The 18,432-nt window shown below is 36.4% G+C and overlaps 1 protein-coding gene across 2 annotated transcripts in view; it reads left to right on the top strand.

Annotated features, from left to right (window-relative positions):
* The window catches only part of ZBTB10 (zinc finger and BTB domain containing 10), a 37,598-nt gene extending 25,961 nt beyond the window's left edge, over positions 1 to 11,637 (top strand). For both annotated transcript variants that reach the window (XM_046018157.1, XM_046018150.1), the window contains exons 3-6: positions 1,257 to 1,355; positions 5,866 to 6,042; positions 6,248 to 6,420; positions 6,688 to 11,637. In XM_046018157.1, coding sequence (XP_045874113.1) covers positions 1,257 to 1,355; positions 5,866 to 6,042; positions 6,248 to 6,420; positions 6,688 to 6,993 — 755 coding nt within the window. In that variant the 3' untranslated portion in view covers positions 6,994 to 11,637. The remainder of the gene's footprint in view (positions 1 to 1,256; positions 1,356 to 5,865; positions 6,043 to 6,247; positions 6,421 to 6,687) is intronic.
* The last annotated feature ends 6,795 nt before the right edge of the window (positions 11,638 to 18,432 follow it).

The raw sequence follows: 18,432 nt of genomic DNA, 5'->3' as shown, positions 1-18,432 counted from the left end.
CCGAATATTAGGAATTTGAAGGTAAGCCTAAACGCTGTGGTGAACCATTGAAGATTTTAAATTAAGGGAGCAATTTAGGATTTATGTTTTAGGAAAATCTCTCTGACATTATGAATATAAGTACTAGCATTGTATTTTGAAGCAAGGAGACCAAGAAAGTATTTCAGTAACTCACTATTCCAAGAGAATGGTGATGGGTACCTGAATTAAGGCCGTGGTGGAGAAACAGAAGGAATGGAACAGATTCAAAAGAAAACAGATTGTATCCAAAAGTATTCATCTCATTAGTGTATCTTTTCTTTTAAACTGCCTCTCATATCCTTCCCATACTTCAAGATTAAGGAATTAGTTAAGTCTACTATTCTAGCTTTAATTGGTCTTTTTCACTTTGAATCAATACAGAAACAGTAATGTTTTACACATCTAGTACTTAATACAGTAGCAGCTGTCATTGGGTGCCAAACTCCTTAATTTGTAACACTTGACTTGCATTATCTAATTAATCTCTTTTTTAAAAAAAAAATTTTATTTATTTTTATTTTTTTTTAAAGATTTCATTCATTTATTTGACAGACAGAGATCACAAGTAGGCAGAGAGGCAGGCAGAGAGAGAGAGAGAGGAGGAAGCAGGCTCCCTGCAGAGCAGAGAGCCAGATGCAGGGCTCCATCCCAGGACCCTGCGATCATGACCTGAGCCAAAGGCAGAGGCTTTAACCCACTGAGCCACCCAGGCACCCCTTATTTACTTATTTGAGAGAGAGCAAGAGAGCACAAGCAGGGGGGTACAGCAGAGGGTGAGGAGAAGCAAACTCCCCGCTGAGCAGGGAGCCTGATGTGGGACTCTGATCCCAGGAGCCTGAGATCATGACCTGCGGCAAAGGCAGCCACTTAACCGACTGAGCCACCCAGATATGCCCTTAATTTAATGTCTATATCAAATCTATGATGTGGTTGGAATCATATACCAGGAAGCTGAGGCACATCCTCACATAGCCAGTAACCTAATTCACCCTGCTTATTCTTAAAGCTTATTCTTATGCAGTACACTCTTCTTACTGTTGAGTGTGCATTTGTTCTTGTGGTTGAAACCATGTCTTAGGGTTTTGTGCCTTAATAGCGTTAAGCACATTGTAGATACTATAACTTGCAGATATTTTTCTGTTTAGTCTCCATAAGAAACGGTACCAAGAAAGGAGTGGTTGATGATGGCTATAGTGTGGTTGTAAATAACAGTTTATTCTACATCTCCTTTTCAGATCTGGATGGTGCTCTACTCTCAGGGCCAGATTGTGATAGGAATGTGAATACAAATTTATTGGCTGAAACCGGCTCCAGTCAGGATGGAGGTGATGCTGGTAGGTACAGTAGGATTTTAATAAGAGTATATTATAAGAGGATTTGAAGATTGGGAACTGTTTTTGTACATGATTAAGGACCTGTTGCAATTTCTTTCCCTTAAAAGGAGAGTATTAAATGTAAATACTTTAAACCTGTGTTAGCTGTGTTTATGATAAGACTTTGGAAGCCTGATCAATAGAAATGGAAGGGTGTTTATTATTGTTTGAGGGAGCCACTTTATTAGGGCTTTAAAAATTCTTAAATATCAAGTAATTAATAGAGCTCGTGACTTCCTGCTAGTATATACGTAGCATGAAAATGGTCATTATCCAAATAGTTGATTAATGTATTTAATTGACATTGATGTAAAATAAAAGTATGGTTGGTAATGGAGATAGAAAATGTTAATTCTAAATAGCAATATTTCTCTCCGTTGTACTTTGTGGGGGGAGTATCCTACACATAGAGGCAGAGATTGCATAAAAATTCCAGAAAACAACATGAGTATAAATAAATTAGGAACAGAAAAAGCTTTCGTTAGAAAAGAATGTCAAGCTAATAAATACAGAATGACAATTGAAAAAAATACCCCACAGGAGATAATTCAAGATCATCTGTGGATGTTAAGCCACTATTGATGGGCTTATCACAATGATTGGGCAAAAGGCTTTGTTTGTAATAGCATATTCACATGGTCTCCATATAATCTCACAAATTACTTCAGTTACAAAGAGGGAAGGATTGCTTTATAATAAAAAAAAATCGGAAATACCATGCCTCTTGTCATAATGCACTAGCCACCACACATGTAATACTCTTGCCAAAAGGTTTAACCCAAATCTAATTATGAGGGGGGAGAACATCAGACTGGTCCCAGCTACTCTGGATTTTAAAATGTTAATGTCATGAAAAACAAGCAGAGGAACCACTAGATTGGAGCAAACCAACTAAAGCATTGTCAGTCTTGATGACATCAGGGTTCTAAAAGGACTATGGGGTATTTGGGGAAAAGTTGGGAATTTGAATAGTATGGATTAAATGATGGACAATTTTAAATTCCTCAGATGTGATAAAGGTACTGTGGTTATGTAGGAGAAAGTTCTAGAAGATACTTGCTATATTTTTTTTTTTAAGATTTTATTTATTTATTTGAGAGAGAGAGAGCACAAGCAGGCAGAGAGTCAGGCAGAGAGAGAGGAGGAAGCAGGCTCCCTGAGGAGCAGAAAGCCCGATGTGGGACTCGATCTGAGGACCCTGGGATCATGACCTGAGCCGAAGGCAGAGGTTCTAACCCACTGAGCCACCCAGGCGCCCCAAGATACTTGCTATATTGAGGGGTGAAGCAATGATGTGAAGATTTTCAAATAATACATAAAAGTGTGGATTCATAGAAAGCGCATGTGGCAAGACTAACAGTTGTCAAAGATACACAAAGGGATATAGATGTTCATAGATTAAACTTCTCATAGCTTTGGAATTCTTTAAAAAATTGATGAGGGGGGCAGCTTAGGGGTACTCTGTTTTCACAGGCTTCTGAATATAGTATGCACTGTAAGCCATGTAATTTTGAATAAAAGAAATTGCCTTAAGGTGGTTTCTCTTAACTGTTGAAACTAATTTACAGATCTGTATAGGTTGAACTTTGAAGACTCTTTACTTGTACAAAAATCATGAATAGTACAAGGTATTTTATTTTTGGTTTAGAATTCTGGTTGAAGAATGGGTTTAGACAGGGTATGTGAATTCATAAACAGTTTTCATTTCTCCACATAAATATTTTCAGCGGAGAATGGTCCATATAATTCATCTCCTTTTCAGAAAAAAGTAGACTCTTGATTTAGAGTCATTTCTCTTTAGGGGACATTTTGATCCATTTTTGTTTTTGCAACTGAGACCAGCCTTTGTCTTCTGATTTTGACTTCAAAAGAACGCTGCTTTCTTTTTAGTTTGCCATTATGGAAAAACGTACCCTGAAGGATATTACTGAGCAGTGAGCACAATTTTCAATTAGAACTTGAATGACCTTAATGATACTTCAGTGATTGAATTATAAAAGCCGTACCTTTGTCAGGTACCTTTGTCAAACTTCTAAATAAGTAACCTCTACTGTTTAAAGAATTTGCCCAGATGAAAGAAGTTTGGGATGAGGTTTTTTGAGTTACCATTTTGTATTCTAGATACGGTGTCTCCTGTCTATTACCATGGATGCTTTTTATTAATCTGTGTTATAGGTTATCCAGAGAAACATGGAATTTCAAGTATTAGGAACTTCTAATTCTGAATTTTGGGTTATCAGTTTTTTATTTTTTTATCTGAGTGCAAGCATGAGTGGGGGGAGTGGTAGAGGGTGAGGGAGAAGCAGACTCCCCACTGAGGAGGGAGTCTTTGTGTGGGGCTTGATCCCAGGACCCTGACATGGACCTGAGCTAAAGTTAGATGTTAACTGACTTAGCCACCCAGGTGCCCCCTATAAATTGTTTTAGGGCTATTCTTTTCTTGTATGTAATGATAATACTAACTTGAGGGTCTTAACATATCCAATGTGATTTCTGGCAGTTTACAAGTATTTTGAGCAAGTCAAAAATACATACATGTTAGTATTTGCTAGATACACTTACTCAACAAATAACTGAAGGGGTGTATACTTTGGACATTAGAAATAACAAAGGTGAGTACAACAGGCATAGGCCTTGCTCTCAGAGCTTAAGTTTTCTGCACTGATTTGATGAAGAGCTAGGAGTCAAAGCTCAAACTTTGTTTAGAAATGTAAAGCTGAAAATAGATTCGTGTTCACAGGCTACTACCCCCATCCTAATTTCCATTCCCTGCCCCCCCCGACCCCACAGATACGGTGACTCACTTAAAGATTCTGAAAACTTACCCTCAAACAAAAATAGATTGTAGTTTAATTATATAATTACGAAAACAGAAGGCTTTCCTAACATTTAAAAAATGGGTGAAGGTATTCCAAGTATAAAATAATTTACATTATTAGTAGTGAAATTTTTAAATACCTTAGGGACCTGTTTGCATTGTTGGGTATTGATACTTTCACCAAAGAGGAAATACTAAGTTACTTTAATTTTTAAGAGAAGTAGGGTATCTGGCAGATAGATGGAGGAAAATGAATTTTTAGAAAGCCTATTTTGGCAAGCATTCTTTATAAAATCCATAGTTTTCATGGAAGGAAAACTGATAAATTACTGCACAAGTAAACTAGCATATAGCCTGGAAAGGAGTGTTCAGGCAGAGGAAAGAGTACAAAGGTCTTGCAGAGGGAGCCATTTTTCCACGAAGGAACAGTACAAAGGCCAGTATGCCTGAAACAGAGTGACCCAAGGGGGTGGTTAGATAAAGGGCTAGATTTAGGTAAGGCTGTATAAGATACTGTCAGTCTTTGGTGTTTTTATGTTTGAGATGGGTAGTCCTTGAAGGCTTTTAAGTGCCAGGTTCTCACTTAAAAGTTCTGAAACAATTTCTCATTGGTGTGTTGAGAGCACACTATAAGAGGGCAACAGTATGAATGAACTGGGATGGCTCTGATGGCTATTGAAAATAATCCACAGGCAAGAGTCAATGGTCGATTGGATCAGGGTGGCAATAGCTAGCTATGGAGAATTCTGAATGTTTACATTGCCAAGAGGATTCCTGGATCCAGGTAAAGACAGACATATTCAAGAAGGAATCCTATCCAGGGGGCACCTGGCTGGCTCATGCTGGAGCATGCGACTCTTGATCTCAGGGCTGTAAGTTGGATTCTCACTTTTGGGTGTAGAGATTAGTTAAACATTAAATCTTTAAAAAAGAAAAAAAGGGGGGGTGGTGAGGGAATGCTATCCAGAGGAGTAATTTTTATCCTCGCTCGTCTGAAGATCCTGTACCTCGTCTGAAGATCCTCAGGTACAGATTCCTTAGGGGATGATTATCTTAATTCTACCTTTTCGATTTTCATTTATTTAAGGATGGAGTTAGAGGTTTTGATGAACCCCACGAGGGCCCAGTGTGTCTGAAACAACAAGCAAGGGTATAATATAACAAGAACCTTGCATTTGTAATTCCTTATATTTATATTTTTCATTCTTAGTCCATTTTTCTATATTGCTAAGTCTTAAAAACAAGATTATGTGATTGTTTTGGTGATAATAAAAGCTGTGCTATAGGGCGACAAGGGAGAGTTCGGCTTTGAATGTGCTTGAAATTCAGTATAAAAGAGTAGTTTCGTGTGGTCTCTGTACACTGTTAAATATTATTGAAATATATTTTACCGAATTTTTCTCTCCTGTGGTTGTATTTTAAATTTTAGTTTTCCTATTTAAGATGCTTGCCAATTAGGGTATTATGATAATGAAGTATGAAGACATTTCTGTTTCAAACTACAATGTAGAGATTTTTATCTAGCTATTTATAATAAGCTATCATAATATTCATAAGATACAATAAAGTTATTTTCTGGGTTTCTTCAAGTTTTGGTAAGAGACAGATCTTTATTACCATCATTACATCAGAATCACTTTTCAATTGTATTAGGTACTTCACATGATTTCAAGTATGGCCTGATGCCTGGCCCTTCAAGTGATTTCAAGTATGGATTGCTGCCAGGTACTTCAAATGATTTCAAGTATGGATTGATACCAGGTGCTTCAAATGATTTCAAGTATGGATTATTGCCGGAATCTTGGCCAAAACAAGAAACTTGGGAAAATGGCAAGTATTAGTAAACTAAACATCTACGGGAATTTTAAAATGATTTTTCACAATTAAAAGCTTCCGTGTCCTGGGTTTTAAAAAACCAAGATACTGGTAGTCCTATAGTAATCCCTATTCTTAGGTATAGACAAGCTTTTGATAGCAAATTTTTGTTTAATATATAATTGCTTTTTTGTGTGTGTGTTCTTTTTAATTCTTAAAGGTGAATCATCTCTAATCATGAACAAGTTAAAATGCCCTCATTGTAGCTATGTAGCCAAATACAGACGAACACTAAAAAGGCATTTGCTCATTCATACGGGAGTCAGATCATTTAGCTGTGATATTTGTGGAAAACTGTTTACTCGCAGAGAACATGTGAAAAGACATTCCCTGGTAAGTAACTTGAAATGTATATAACTGGTCTTTGAGATAAAATGTATTTATGTCAGTGAAGTTTAAGGTATTTTAACAGTTAACATGAAATTTAGGGAAGGTTGGTTGTTAAATAAATTGCTTTAAACAAAGATTGATTTATGAACTGAACTTCATACAGAAAAAAGCATACATTCACTTACTGTTAAATGGGTGGTTTAATTGAATGGTTCAAACGCGTTATTGTCTATACTGTCCTTATATTGGATTTTTCCCCCCTTTAATTAGGTGCATAAAAAGGATAAAAAATACAAATGTATGGTGTGTAAGAAGATCTTCATGTTAGCAGCCAGTGTTGGAATAAGACATGGATCTCGACGCTATGGTGTTTGTGTAGACTGTGCAGATAAATCACAGCCAGGAGGGCAAGAAGGTGTAGATCAGGGACAGGATACAGATTTCCCTCGGGATGAAGAATATGAAGAGAATGAAGTAGGAGAAGCTGATGAAGAGCTGGTTGATGATGGAGAAGATCAGAATGATCCATCTCGGTGGGATGAATCAGGAGATGTTTGTATGTCTCTAGATGATTAACTGACCTATACTCCTCAAGGATGCTGCATTTGGACATAATATGAATCGACAATTTGAATTGTTGAACTTGAAGGCTTGCAAAATATGGTACATGCTGGATGGTAGTTATGTTGCTGTGAAAACTGTAGGGTCAAAAAGCCTTATAGCAAAAAAAAATTTTTTTTTTTTATATTTGCACAGGACTGTACAGCAAACAACCTTGTGGTTGGATTACATGGAGTCCCCACATCTTCAGTCAGTTATCAAAGTAAAAATATTTTTTATTTATAGGATATACAGTAACTGTTTGGGTCCTACGAATATATTGTACCTATCCTTAAAGAGCTTACATTCATGTGTCACTTTAACATGAATGAAGAAAATGCATTTATAAGACTACAGTGACAGCTGACCCAATTACTCTGTCCATCAAACCACTCAGGCTAGTTTGTACTAGTAGAGTTTTGTTTCTATTTTTATTTTTATTAATTTTATTTTTTTTTTAATACAGATTTTCAGTGAGGGGCCTTTTCAACCCCATTGGTTCTACTTTCCTGTATTTTTCCATTTTAATTTGCTTCATAACTTAAACCAAGTCTCTTCTAGTTTAGGTATTATTTCTCAATTTTGTGCTGATGGGCATGTTTATAAGAACTGGAGAGGTAATTTATTGGAATGAACTAACTGACTTCCTCCATTCCCCCTTTCCTTTTTGACATGAATTTTACTACTTCACAAATGAAGAAATGATGTTGCAAAGTTAACGTGGCGAAGTTGACAAATACCACTAAAATGATTATGATTTAGATGTAACTTTCTCCTGCTGCTCTAATCTGATAAATGGTTATTATATGACGTTTTCTGACATGGTATTCGGTTTTGGGTATCTGTTACTTTGGCACTATTCTTGTTTGCCTCTTTATATTTTTGCCAGTGTACTATACCTCAGTCCTATTTGAAAAGACAGAAATCTAATCAAAAGTCATAGAAACAGTAAGTAAAATGATTTGTTTCCTAATTTGACCTCCGTGTCCAGTTTGGTTAGCTTGTTATGCAATACCAGTGAAATATCAGGTTTTTACTCCTGTGCCCTTTTTATCATTAAAAATAACATAAAAAGTGCATTCTCTTTTGTTTGATACTTAATGGGATATTGAGCGTTTTGAAATTATGATAGATAAATATTTTTTCAATTCCTCAAAGTTCACTACATCTTCATAGATAGTCTTTCTGGTAGTCACCATGATTCAACTGTCTGCAAAAGTCTTACAAATAAAATATTGAGAGGCTTTACAATTACTCTGTTAAGTAAATTCTTTAGGGTACAAGGGGTGAATATTAAATTGAAATGGTCAGATTTATTGAGTCTGATGACAGATGAATTAGCTGATAAACTGACAGCAGCATTTCACATAATATTATTAACATGCATGACATTTATCAGGAACATATTGTATATTATATAAGATCGAGGGATATCCTATTTTCAGCTTTCTTTTAAATAGAAATTGAGTATATTTTCCTATCTTATATCAGGTCACTAAATTATGCTATTTGTGTGGAAAAAATTGCAAAGTACACTTTGACAGACATAATCCTTTGGTGCTCCATCTGATCAAAGTTGCAAAGTTGATACTTTTTTTTTTTTAAGAGACAAACTTTCTCATTGTCTCGGATTTCAGTAGTGTAATGATTTCTTGTTAGACATGGATGTTTCTGCTAGGATGAATCAAGATAAAAGTACGGTTACAGGCTTAGATACATCTTCTGTCATCTAAACTTTATTGTAGTTTCTACATAACTGTAAAATTGACAGGAATAGTTTGGTTTGATTTTTGTTTAAGACTGAAGAGTACATCTTATTCTCCGTGTTCTAGACAAATGAGTATAATGTCATTCTGGTGGGGTCCAAAGTAGACGTTAGTTGGGCAAAGATACTATGAATGAAAAAGTATTTTAAACTTAAAATGTTCTGCTTTGTGAATATGTAAGTATAGTATAAAGATTTCTTTCTTCCCATTTATCCCCCTCCTTTAAAATAAACCATAGTTTACAATTGGTAGATCTGTCTATATATAAATATATATTAAAGAGAAAAGATATATATCTGAAAATCACCTAAATCTGCTTTATTAGACTACAGTTCACTTATTACATAGAAACTGGACTTGGCTTTACATTCTTAATGTACTTTTACTTTTCCTCAAGATATGAACTTACACTCTTTAAACTGAATTTTCTTTTACTACTTAAATCATTTATGTATATCTGGTAAATTATGACCAAATTTTTGTTAGACTGCATACAGTAAATTGAAATACACACTTGGTACACTACGGGATTGTTGTGATTTTGTTTTGGTTTTAGTTGGAAACAAAGTTTGATGTAGATGGCTTATTACTGTTAATTTAAAATATTCTATAATTGTCCATTACTTTTATGTTGTGTTGTGACAGATTTGGCTATATTTTTAGTCAACTGAAATATACTTTAAAAGTTTGTTTTTAGAAAGGTAATCCAAAGGAATGTTTATACTCGAATATATTAGCCTCAGCCTATATAAAAATTTCTTCTTTAAAGTAAACATTTTACCAGAAACAGAATTGACAGATTTTTCTACTTGCTGACTGCCTAACTTATTTGTTTCGTGATCTCGAGGGACTGCCTTTTCCCTTCTAGGTCTTTTTAAAAAATAGTTTTAGTACTAAGGTATACTACTGGACGTTTCTATTTTTTTTTTAAAGTATATTCTTTTTCTGACTTACAGTACAATTTCAGGAAGTTGATAGATACTAAGAACTTAAGATTGGTCTCAGAGGTGACAATGGAATACTCATAATTTTGTCTGTGGAGCCCTGGCAGAATTATGTGTTACACATTTGCTGAATTTTTCTCTTGTAACTTATATTTTAAATGAAACCTATTTTAGAGCTTGTAATTTTAATGAAGAGGAAAAATATAAACTGTTTCTTTGCTATTTACTCTAGTAACAGACCCTCTCATATAAATTAAGATCATGTAATCTTTCTTAGGATTCTCAGAGACAGTTACTTCCATATGGTCCCTGCTTTGTCGTCGTTACTGGCCCTCATTTTTCATATTCACTAGATACGTTGCTCATTGTAGCACCCTAGCAACTAAGAGCTTAAAAAACTGTAGGAAGGGGAAACTGAACACTAATAAATAGCTTTGAAATTTGGGGGGGAAAACACTAGCTGGTTTTGGTAGAGCCATCCTGATGGAGAAGAGGGAGATAGAACGGGCAAATTCACAAAATGCTGCATAACACTGGTACATAAAGAGGCCTACTACATCTTCATTCAATAATAGGTGCAAACCAGGAGGAAAGGGGGAGGAGACAAGATGAAAGGATCAGGGTTGGGAAACTATATTCATACAACGAAGTGTAAAAGGCCCGAAGATGACTGGAGTAGTATACTATGGGGGGAAGTGTGATGGAAGAGGAGTTTTAAAAAGTCATAAATTTCAAAACTTCAGTAAACTTTATGTGTATTTTTAGGATTTTGTCAACAGAGTTTATTTTTCTGAATAATTCCAAAAGCTACTTTTTTTTTTTTTTTTTTTTTTTTTTTAGTGCCTACATGTGCCATTGAGCTTTACATTATTTTCTCTAATTCCCGGTAAAGTAGGTGCTACTGTCTCCATTTTATGGAAGAGAAAGTCTCCAAGAAATCTGCATAATATAACTTGCCCAATATAAACAGCTACTAAGTGGTAGAGCTAGCTGGGTTTTGACCAGATTTGATTCTGAATAAAGCCCATGCTCTTTTTAGGGGGCTCTATTAACTGCCTCATTAAACAACTTTTGTAGAATTTCAGTGCTTTAAAGAAGTTTCTCTATGGAGACCTATTTTTCCTGTAAACCATCTATGTTAGGAATTTGAGTGTCTAATCTTCCCTTCCTCAAATACCCTTATCACTCTTTTCCTCCTAATTCAGCAGTTTTGTCACTTGACTATAAATAAGATACGTGACCTCAGTGTAGCACATGCTATTAATTGGTGTGGCATTTTTATTTTTAAAAGGATGGTTTTAAAGTGAAGAACTAGATGTGAACCCCAGTTTTTGTGCCGTTCAGTCACCCAGATCCTTAAAACTTAACTATGGTACATAATATATGTGCTTAGAACTAACAGGTGTTTTTTTGTAGTCACTTTAGGATTTAAAGTGGAAAATTTTTTTCCTGCTGTATCCCTGCTTTCAAGTGAAGTTGAACCGTTCTAGATAGTTTAAAATGTGTTAGGGATAAGCACACTTAGATGTTTTCTAGCCCTGAATTTTAGGACATTGGGTACTTCTTTGGAGTACACTGGCTATTGAGAACAAGATTTTGGGTTGAGGAGAGAGGGATGGATGAGGCCATGGTGAAATGGGAGAATCAGCATTTTAAACACTGTAAACAAAACGCTTTCTTCTGCCTGCTGTTTGTAAAAGCTCTTTGGGAAGATCTTTTACGAAGACCAATTTTTTTAAATGTAATTTACCTACCTAGTATAAGTGTCCTAAGACATGTATGTAAACTTCCAAAACTGTTTTGTCTGTGTATTTAGAAAATACACAAGAATCTTTATCAAACCTAAAAATATAAACTTGTGAGCACTAAACTTTCTTCTGGCTTCGTGAATTTTGTTGACTCTGACATTTAATTCAGATTTCTTTGCATTAAAAGTGTACTAATTTAGACTAATCGGGGTAGCGGAACACCTTTGTAAACTTATAATTCAGATTATCTTTGTACTTAAGGTTTACAAGTTTGAATTACAGAATATTAGGGTTTTTTGGGTTTTATGTCTTTATATGAAGTGCATAAATGACTCAGACTACCTCCTAGTGATGCCTGGAGAGCTGCTCTAATAGGTAATAGTGATTTGTAATCAACATTTCATCTATCTTTTCATCTTTTTTTTTTTTTTAAAGATTTTATTTATTTATTTGACAGAGAGAGATCACAAGCAGACAGAGAGGCAGGCAGAGAGAGAGAGAGGGAAGCAGGCTCGCCGCTGAGCGGAGAGCCCAATGCGGGACTCGATCCCAGGACCCTGAGATCATGACCTGAGCCGAAGGCAGCGGCTTAACCCACTGAGCCACCCAGGCGCCCTATCTTTTCATCTTTATTACTTGTGGGAATTCTCTCTACAGGTCTTAGAAGACATTAAGATATTTCCCCTCTAATTTACATGTGTGCGTAATTTTGGAAGTGGTTTAAAAAGGAAATGTAAATTACTTCATCCCATCTTTATTGCATATTAGCAGACTAATGAATTACTAGTAAATACACGTTTCAAGTCTTTGAAACTTTAATAACACAGAGAAAACATACTTTCCTGGGTGTGTTTAGGTTTTTGGGTGGTGTTAGTAATAGAACAAAGGAAATCAGAAATGACTAGATAGACTTTACTAAGGAAATGAGAGTTTTGTTTGGAGAAGTCTGTGTCCATGTAACACATAAGGCTTGGTGTATTAAAATTGTAAAAGAGCTGTCATGTGGCAGAATAATAAGGTATACTCTGTATGGTTCTGAGAGGTTAAGACAGACCACTTGGCTCAAGATTAAAAAGCAGCTTTTAATAATCAGCAAAATATTAAGTGTAATTGCTTCAGAAAGAAACCAAATCTATTGTTTGAGATGTTCTGGAGCATTTTGGCTAAGGTAATACTGACCAAACATTTCTATCTATAGGTTTTGGTTTTTTTGCTTAAAAGTTTATGAACCATTGTAGTTAACCAGCTTTTTGTTTTGCTTAGCAAAAACACTGATAAAGTTATGCATAAATATCTCATGACACCAGAAAGACACAGTGGAAATTTAGAAATCATGCTTAACTATATAGAAAAAATTGCTATTTGAGCTTTTTTCTTTTTCACTTTGCAAATCATCACAACCAATATTTGGAAGTTGGTGCAGGAAATTAAATTACTGGATCCATGGTTAAATGAGAAAATTGAAGGTCCTTTGGGTTGTAGCCCTTTGTCATAAATTTTTTTGAGTTTTGAACTAAAAAAAAATGAACTACAAATCTGTTAAAGTGAATAAGAAAATAGGCTGTGTGACTGTATGTTGCCTTTACATGCTAGCGATACTACCTTTTGTCTGCCAGCCAGATATACTTTTTCCCAACACAACCAAAGTTTGGCAATAAGAAATTATTAATATTCCAAGCATAATTAAGTATGTTTTAGAATATTAGTGGAAGATAAGCAAAAGACAATTTTCTTGGCACATGTCTCAACCCTCAGTAAGAAAACACATATAATATTGCAAGATAATTGTAGAATGTTTCAGGTTAAAATTTTGAGAGCAAAAAGGAATTGATGCCCAGAGAGGTTACTACAGTAATTTTACAGTCAGTTTTGGAATCCAGGATTTCTGAACTTCATTTCAGTATTGTACCTGTATTTGAACCTGTATTTACCTGTTTGATAAACGATTTAATGTTGGGGAAAACGGAAATTCGGAACTACAAAATATATTCAGATGTAATTTCTGGCACATAAATCTGAGCTCAAAGTTGTTAAGTGATTATTAAAAGATGTCAGCAACTTACGATTTTGCTTGTTAGTATCTAATAGCATATAGTTAACAAGTTAATTTGGTTTACAAGCGGTTTGTGTTGCCAAGCACAGGGAACGTGGCATCCCTTGGGACTTCCCCCTCGCCCTCTGCTACACCCCTAGGTGACCTTACCTAAAGACATAATGACCAAACCCAAACCTGTAGCAAATATGACTATAGAAATCTCAGTGCAAGTAGCCTTTAGTAGCCTTTAGGTTTTTTTAACTTACATCATCTGCTTAACTTGGAGTACTTAGTGACAAACTTAATATTAGCCATTTGCTGCAAAATACTTGAAAATAATGGCTGGCTTGTCACCACTAATATCATGTGTCTCATAGTGTATATAAGGAAGATGTAAAACCTAGAGGAAACCCCATTAGAGTTTATACCTTGATGTAGAGTGCAACAGTGCATTACTAAAGAGCATATAGATCTGATGCCTTTGTTGCTAATGATTTTTGTATGTGTTAGAGGCATGTTGAGTGGGCATTTATATTTCACCATGTGCAACACAAATGTGTGTTCATGTGGAGGATGGAGCTGAGTATTTAACTGTCACCCTCACCCTTTTCCCTGTTCTTGCTGAGACCTGGATCCCTAAACTGGGATGATGGCATTTACATAGATACGTGGGTAATTAGTTCTCCAAAGTACATTTTATCACAGTAATTTTTAATTGTCACCTAAAGCATTCAATCAATTCAGTCATTCCAAGGAAGAGCAAGTCTACAAACTGAGTCCTCTTCCAAGAGTACTACTCCAGGAAATTACCGTCACCCATGGCAAGGGAGATTTGAAACAGATTTTTATGCATTAGTATAGATTTTCTTTTTGGGGGCAGTTTTAAATTTGTCTCTTTTAGGATTTTGTTATTTCACAGACCTAAAGATGTTTGTTAGAATCCTACATTAGATTTCAGGCAGCTTTTGGGAGGCATTCTGAACTTTGGTCCTTGTGCCTTCTGAAGGTAGCTGACCCTTACTGGCACCCCAAGTCTATTTTCTGGCCCTTCTTTGTTACTGCTGGTGACTTACTCTGTATTCAAAATGTGAGCTCCCATTTTAGCCTATGGACTCGACTCTTCAGCTATATATGTATTTAACATAAATATCGACTCACTTGTGAAAAAATAGTTATCTGTGATGGATAAAGACTTATGTTCTCAATTATCACATGCTATTTGCAATGGAAAAAGATTGAAAAGCAAGCTGGGAACCAATAGGGCCTTTGTTTCCGTGGTTTTTGAAAAGCAGGAATGATTGGGAATTGTGAATGGGTAGGATAACTAAAGATACAAAGTGGTGCAGATTAAGAAAATGCATACACAGCACTTTGCATTGTCTCCCTTCAACATGATAGAAGGAGAGAATACTTTTATTACCTTGAAAATACATCTTAAAGTCACAGGGAAAAAAGATTTGCTCCCCATACAATTTTTGCATGGACCTTAATATTATGGCAAACAAAAATTTTTGTATCAGCTATATTTCTTTTTCTGGAATAGGACTATTACTTTCTAGGTGCCTCCTAGTTCTATAGGACAAGAACTATATTAGACAAGTGTGTAAGATCTTGTTCAGAAGATCCATTTATGTACTCAGGGAAACTGACACCTTAACAGAGTCTACCTCCTATTTGAGGGTTGGGGGATGTTGAAGTTACTTGGACCTAGAGAGGAGTTTTCCTATCCAGTAAAGAAGTTCAATACAAATGCAGGCCTTTGGGGTTAATCTTCAGTCCACTTATTTTTGGCAGAGGGAAAGAACATCACCTTTTCTCAAAGGATGAAATCATGAGCTTCTATAGCACCACCCCCCAACTCCAAGTTAATTTTTAAGGAAAGTAATAGCCTAAGTATTTAATTTTGATGCACCTTTTTTTAAAAAGCATACTATGTTTACACTTCATTGAGTTTCAATATTAAATAGTCTTCAAAATTCCTATCTTACTCACTTCCCCCATGTTTGCCCTGTATTTTACAGTTTGCTTTTTGTTCAGGATTCTAACTGTAGGGAGTTTGCAAGCTTTTTCCTTATAGGGCTAGATAGTGAATGTTTTTGGCTTTGTGGGTCATAAGGTCTCCATTACAACTAGTCAACTTTGCTGTTGTATCATGAAAGCAGCCACAGACAGTATGTAAATGAGTAGTGTGGCTGTGTTCTGATAAAGCTTTCCTTCCAAGATAAGGCAGCAGGCTGCACTTTGCTGACCCCTGATCTTTAACTTCTCACTGAGCTCCACATGTATTCATTCTCTCTCTCTCTCTCTTTCTGTCCTTGCAATACATACATTAAATAATGTCGTGCCTTCTTAATATCAATTATTTTCTTTCTAGAATTATAGACCTGGAATTACAACAAGATTTAACACTTTCATGGCACCATTTTAGCAGAGAAGTATAAACACCTTACATCTCGGCTCTGATGAGACAGCAAGACCTGTTTAGGAACCTGGTTAAGTACTGTATTGCAGTATAGGAGTGTCCTCCCTCAGCCCCATTTCCTGGTTCCTAAATAAGAATTAAAGAATACATCCAAAGTGTTTAATAAAAAGGAAATCTTGCTTGTTGATAAAAATACATACTTTTCTAGACACTTTTATTGCCACTTTATCAAAACCATGTTAAAAGATGATTTCACATTAGGCTTCAACCTTAATTGAGCTCTACAATATTGACTTTGTGTAAATTTTAGAATGTAAACTACATGGGAATCTTCAATATCTCCTTTCATAAAAGATGCCAATAAATTAGACTTGTCAGTCATCTTGGACATAGCTTGATAATGCTAAGCTTGTGAGTAAATGAGCCAAAGAGTCTGACCTAAAAAATACTTTCCATTAAGCCCTTGAGCCCAAGACTAAAGACTACCAAACTGAACCAGAAATGTGTCCTTGTTTCAGACACACTTAACTCCCCATCTTAAGCCCTACTGAGGATAATTGTGTGGTATTGTGTTGCTGAGTTTCCTGTAATAGCAGGCTTTTACTAAATACATGTCAACAAGGATTGAACACAACTCTTCATAGTCAAAATTTCTATTTAAAACATGGTTTCAGGGAGGCCAGGGTGGCTCAGTCAGTTAAGCATCCGCCTTAGGCTCAGGTCATGATTCCAGAGTCCTGGGATCGAGTCCTGCATCAGTCTCCTAGCTCAGTTGGGGGAGCCTGCTTCTGCCTCTGCCTGCCACTGCCCTCCACTTGTGCACAGTCTCCCTCCCTCTCTCTCCAGTAAAATCTTAAAAACAAAAAGTTTCAACGACTTAAAATTCAATCTCAAGAATTTTTTCTTATTATTGAGGCCCAAATTAATCAGAGGTCTGATTTTTTTTTTGATTTTTATTTTATTTATTTGACAGTGAGAGATCACAAGTAGGCAGAGAGGCAGGCAGAGAGAGAGGGAAGCAGGCTCCCTGCTGAGCAGAGAGCCCGATGTGGGACTCGATCCCAGGACCCTGAGATCATGACCTGAGCCGAAGGCAGCGGCTTAACCCACTGAGCCACCCAGGTGCCCCAATCAGAGGTCTGATTTAAGGAATTTAGAAAAGCTTTTGTCGCTCTTCTAATAGGATACTGTCCCATCAGGAGCATCAGATATATTCAGAAGGGACATATGATGCAACTCTGAAAAGAACATAGTCATTTAAGAATGCAGCAGGGTTCTTTTCTGGGCAGAACGTTCACTCAATCCACTGTAGTTTCGACTGCAAGTTCAATAATCGAGTGAAACTATCCTGATAAAGGCCACTGGTTGCCAAATTCTCATCTCTGTAGCATTTGGTTCTGTTAATGACGGTTCCTTCATAACACCCTTCCTCTTACTTGACCCTGTAAGCATTGGTATTCTCTTAATTCTATGCTGGGCACTCCTCTAGTGTTCTTTCCCTTGGTGTTATTCAGCCCAAATGATCACAGTGACAATCCTTGGTGACTCTCATATCTGACCTCTGTTCAGAGTTTACAAATACTTGTTTAAATGACACCATGCATCGTTGTTTGGGGGCGCCTGGGTGGCTCAGTGGATTGGGCTGCTGCCTTCGGCTCGGGTCGTGATCTCGGGGTCCTGGGATCGAGTCCCGCGTCGGGCTCTCTGCTCCGCAGGGAGCCTGCTTCCTCCTCTCTCTCTGCCTGCCTCTCTGCCTGCTTGTGGTCTCTCTCTCTGTCAAATAAATAAATAAATAAAATCTTTAAAAAAAAAAAAAAAAAAAAAAAAAAAAACACAAAGGATTTTCAATCACATTACTCATTTGGCTCATAGTTCTTTAATTTCTCTTGGATGACCTCAAGAGTCTTTAGGTTTATATTCTACTGTATGGGTTCTTACCATGAGCTGATACTGCATCACAAAGGCACCTTTAGAAAAACTGTAATCCTGGTTTCTCTGAAGATATTTAATGCATCCAACCAGGTTAACCCTTGATTTGGTGAGGTGGTATCTAGCTATTGTATCAACAAGCACGTACCTTTGTTAATTATACAGATAACAGAATCTGTGAACTGAAGTAACCTTAGAAACATCTGCTCTTGATGTTTACCCAGCCTCTGCTTGATTTCATTCCATAAACGTTCTTCTCTAGCTCATTACCTCACATTGCAGGTCCTATTAGCCTGAGATGCTTCTCGATTGTCTAAACTGAGTAGAGCTGAAGTCTGCTTATTCCATCTCGTAATGCTACACAGATTCTCATCCTTCCATCTAATAGTCTCCATAATAGTGGAAATTGGAAGGTGGGGGGTGAGTATAACCATATTGGAGGAGTACTTAGGGACAAAATTTTTCCATTTCTAGGGGTGCCTAGGGGGCTCACTTGGTTGAGCTTCCCAACTCCTGATTTCAGCTAGGTCCTGACCTCAGGGTCATTGGATCAAGCCCCACGTAGGGCTCT

The sequence above is a fragment of the Meles meles genome, chromosome 1, assembly GCF_922984935.1.
Source record: "Meles meles chromosome 1, mMelMel3.1 paternal haplotype, whole genome shotgun sequence".
NCBI lineage: Eukaryota > Metazoa > Chordata > Mammalia > Carnivora > Mustelidae > Meles > Meles meles.
Note: the sequence above shows the minus strand (reverse complement) of the source record. Positions and strands in the feature narration are given on the sequence as shown.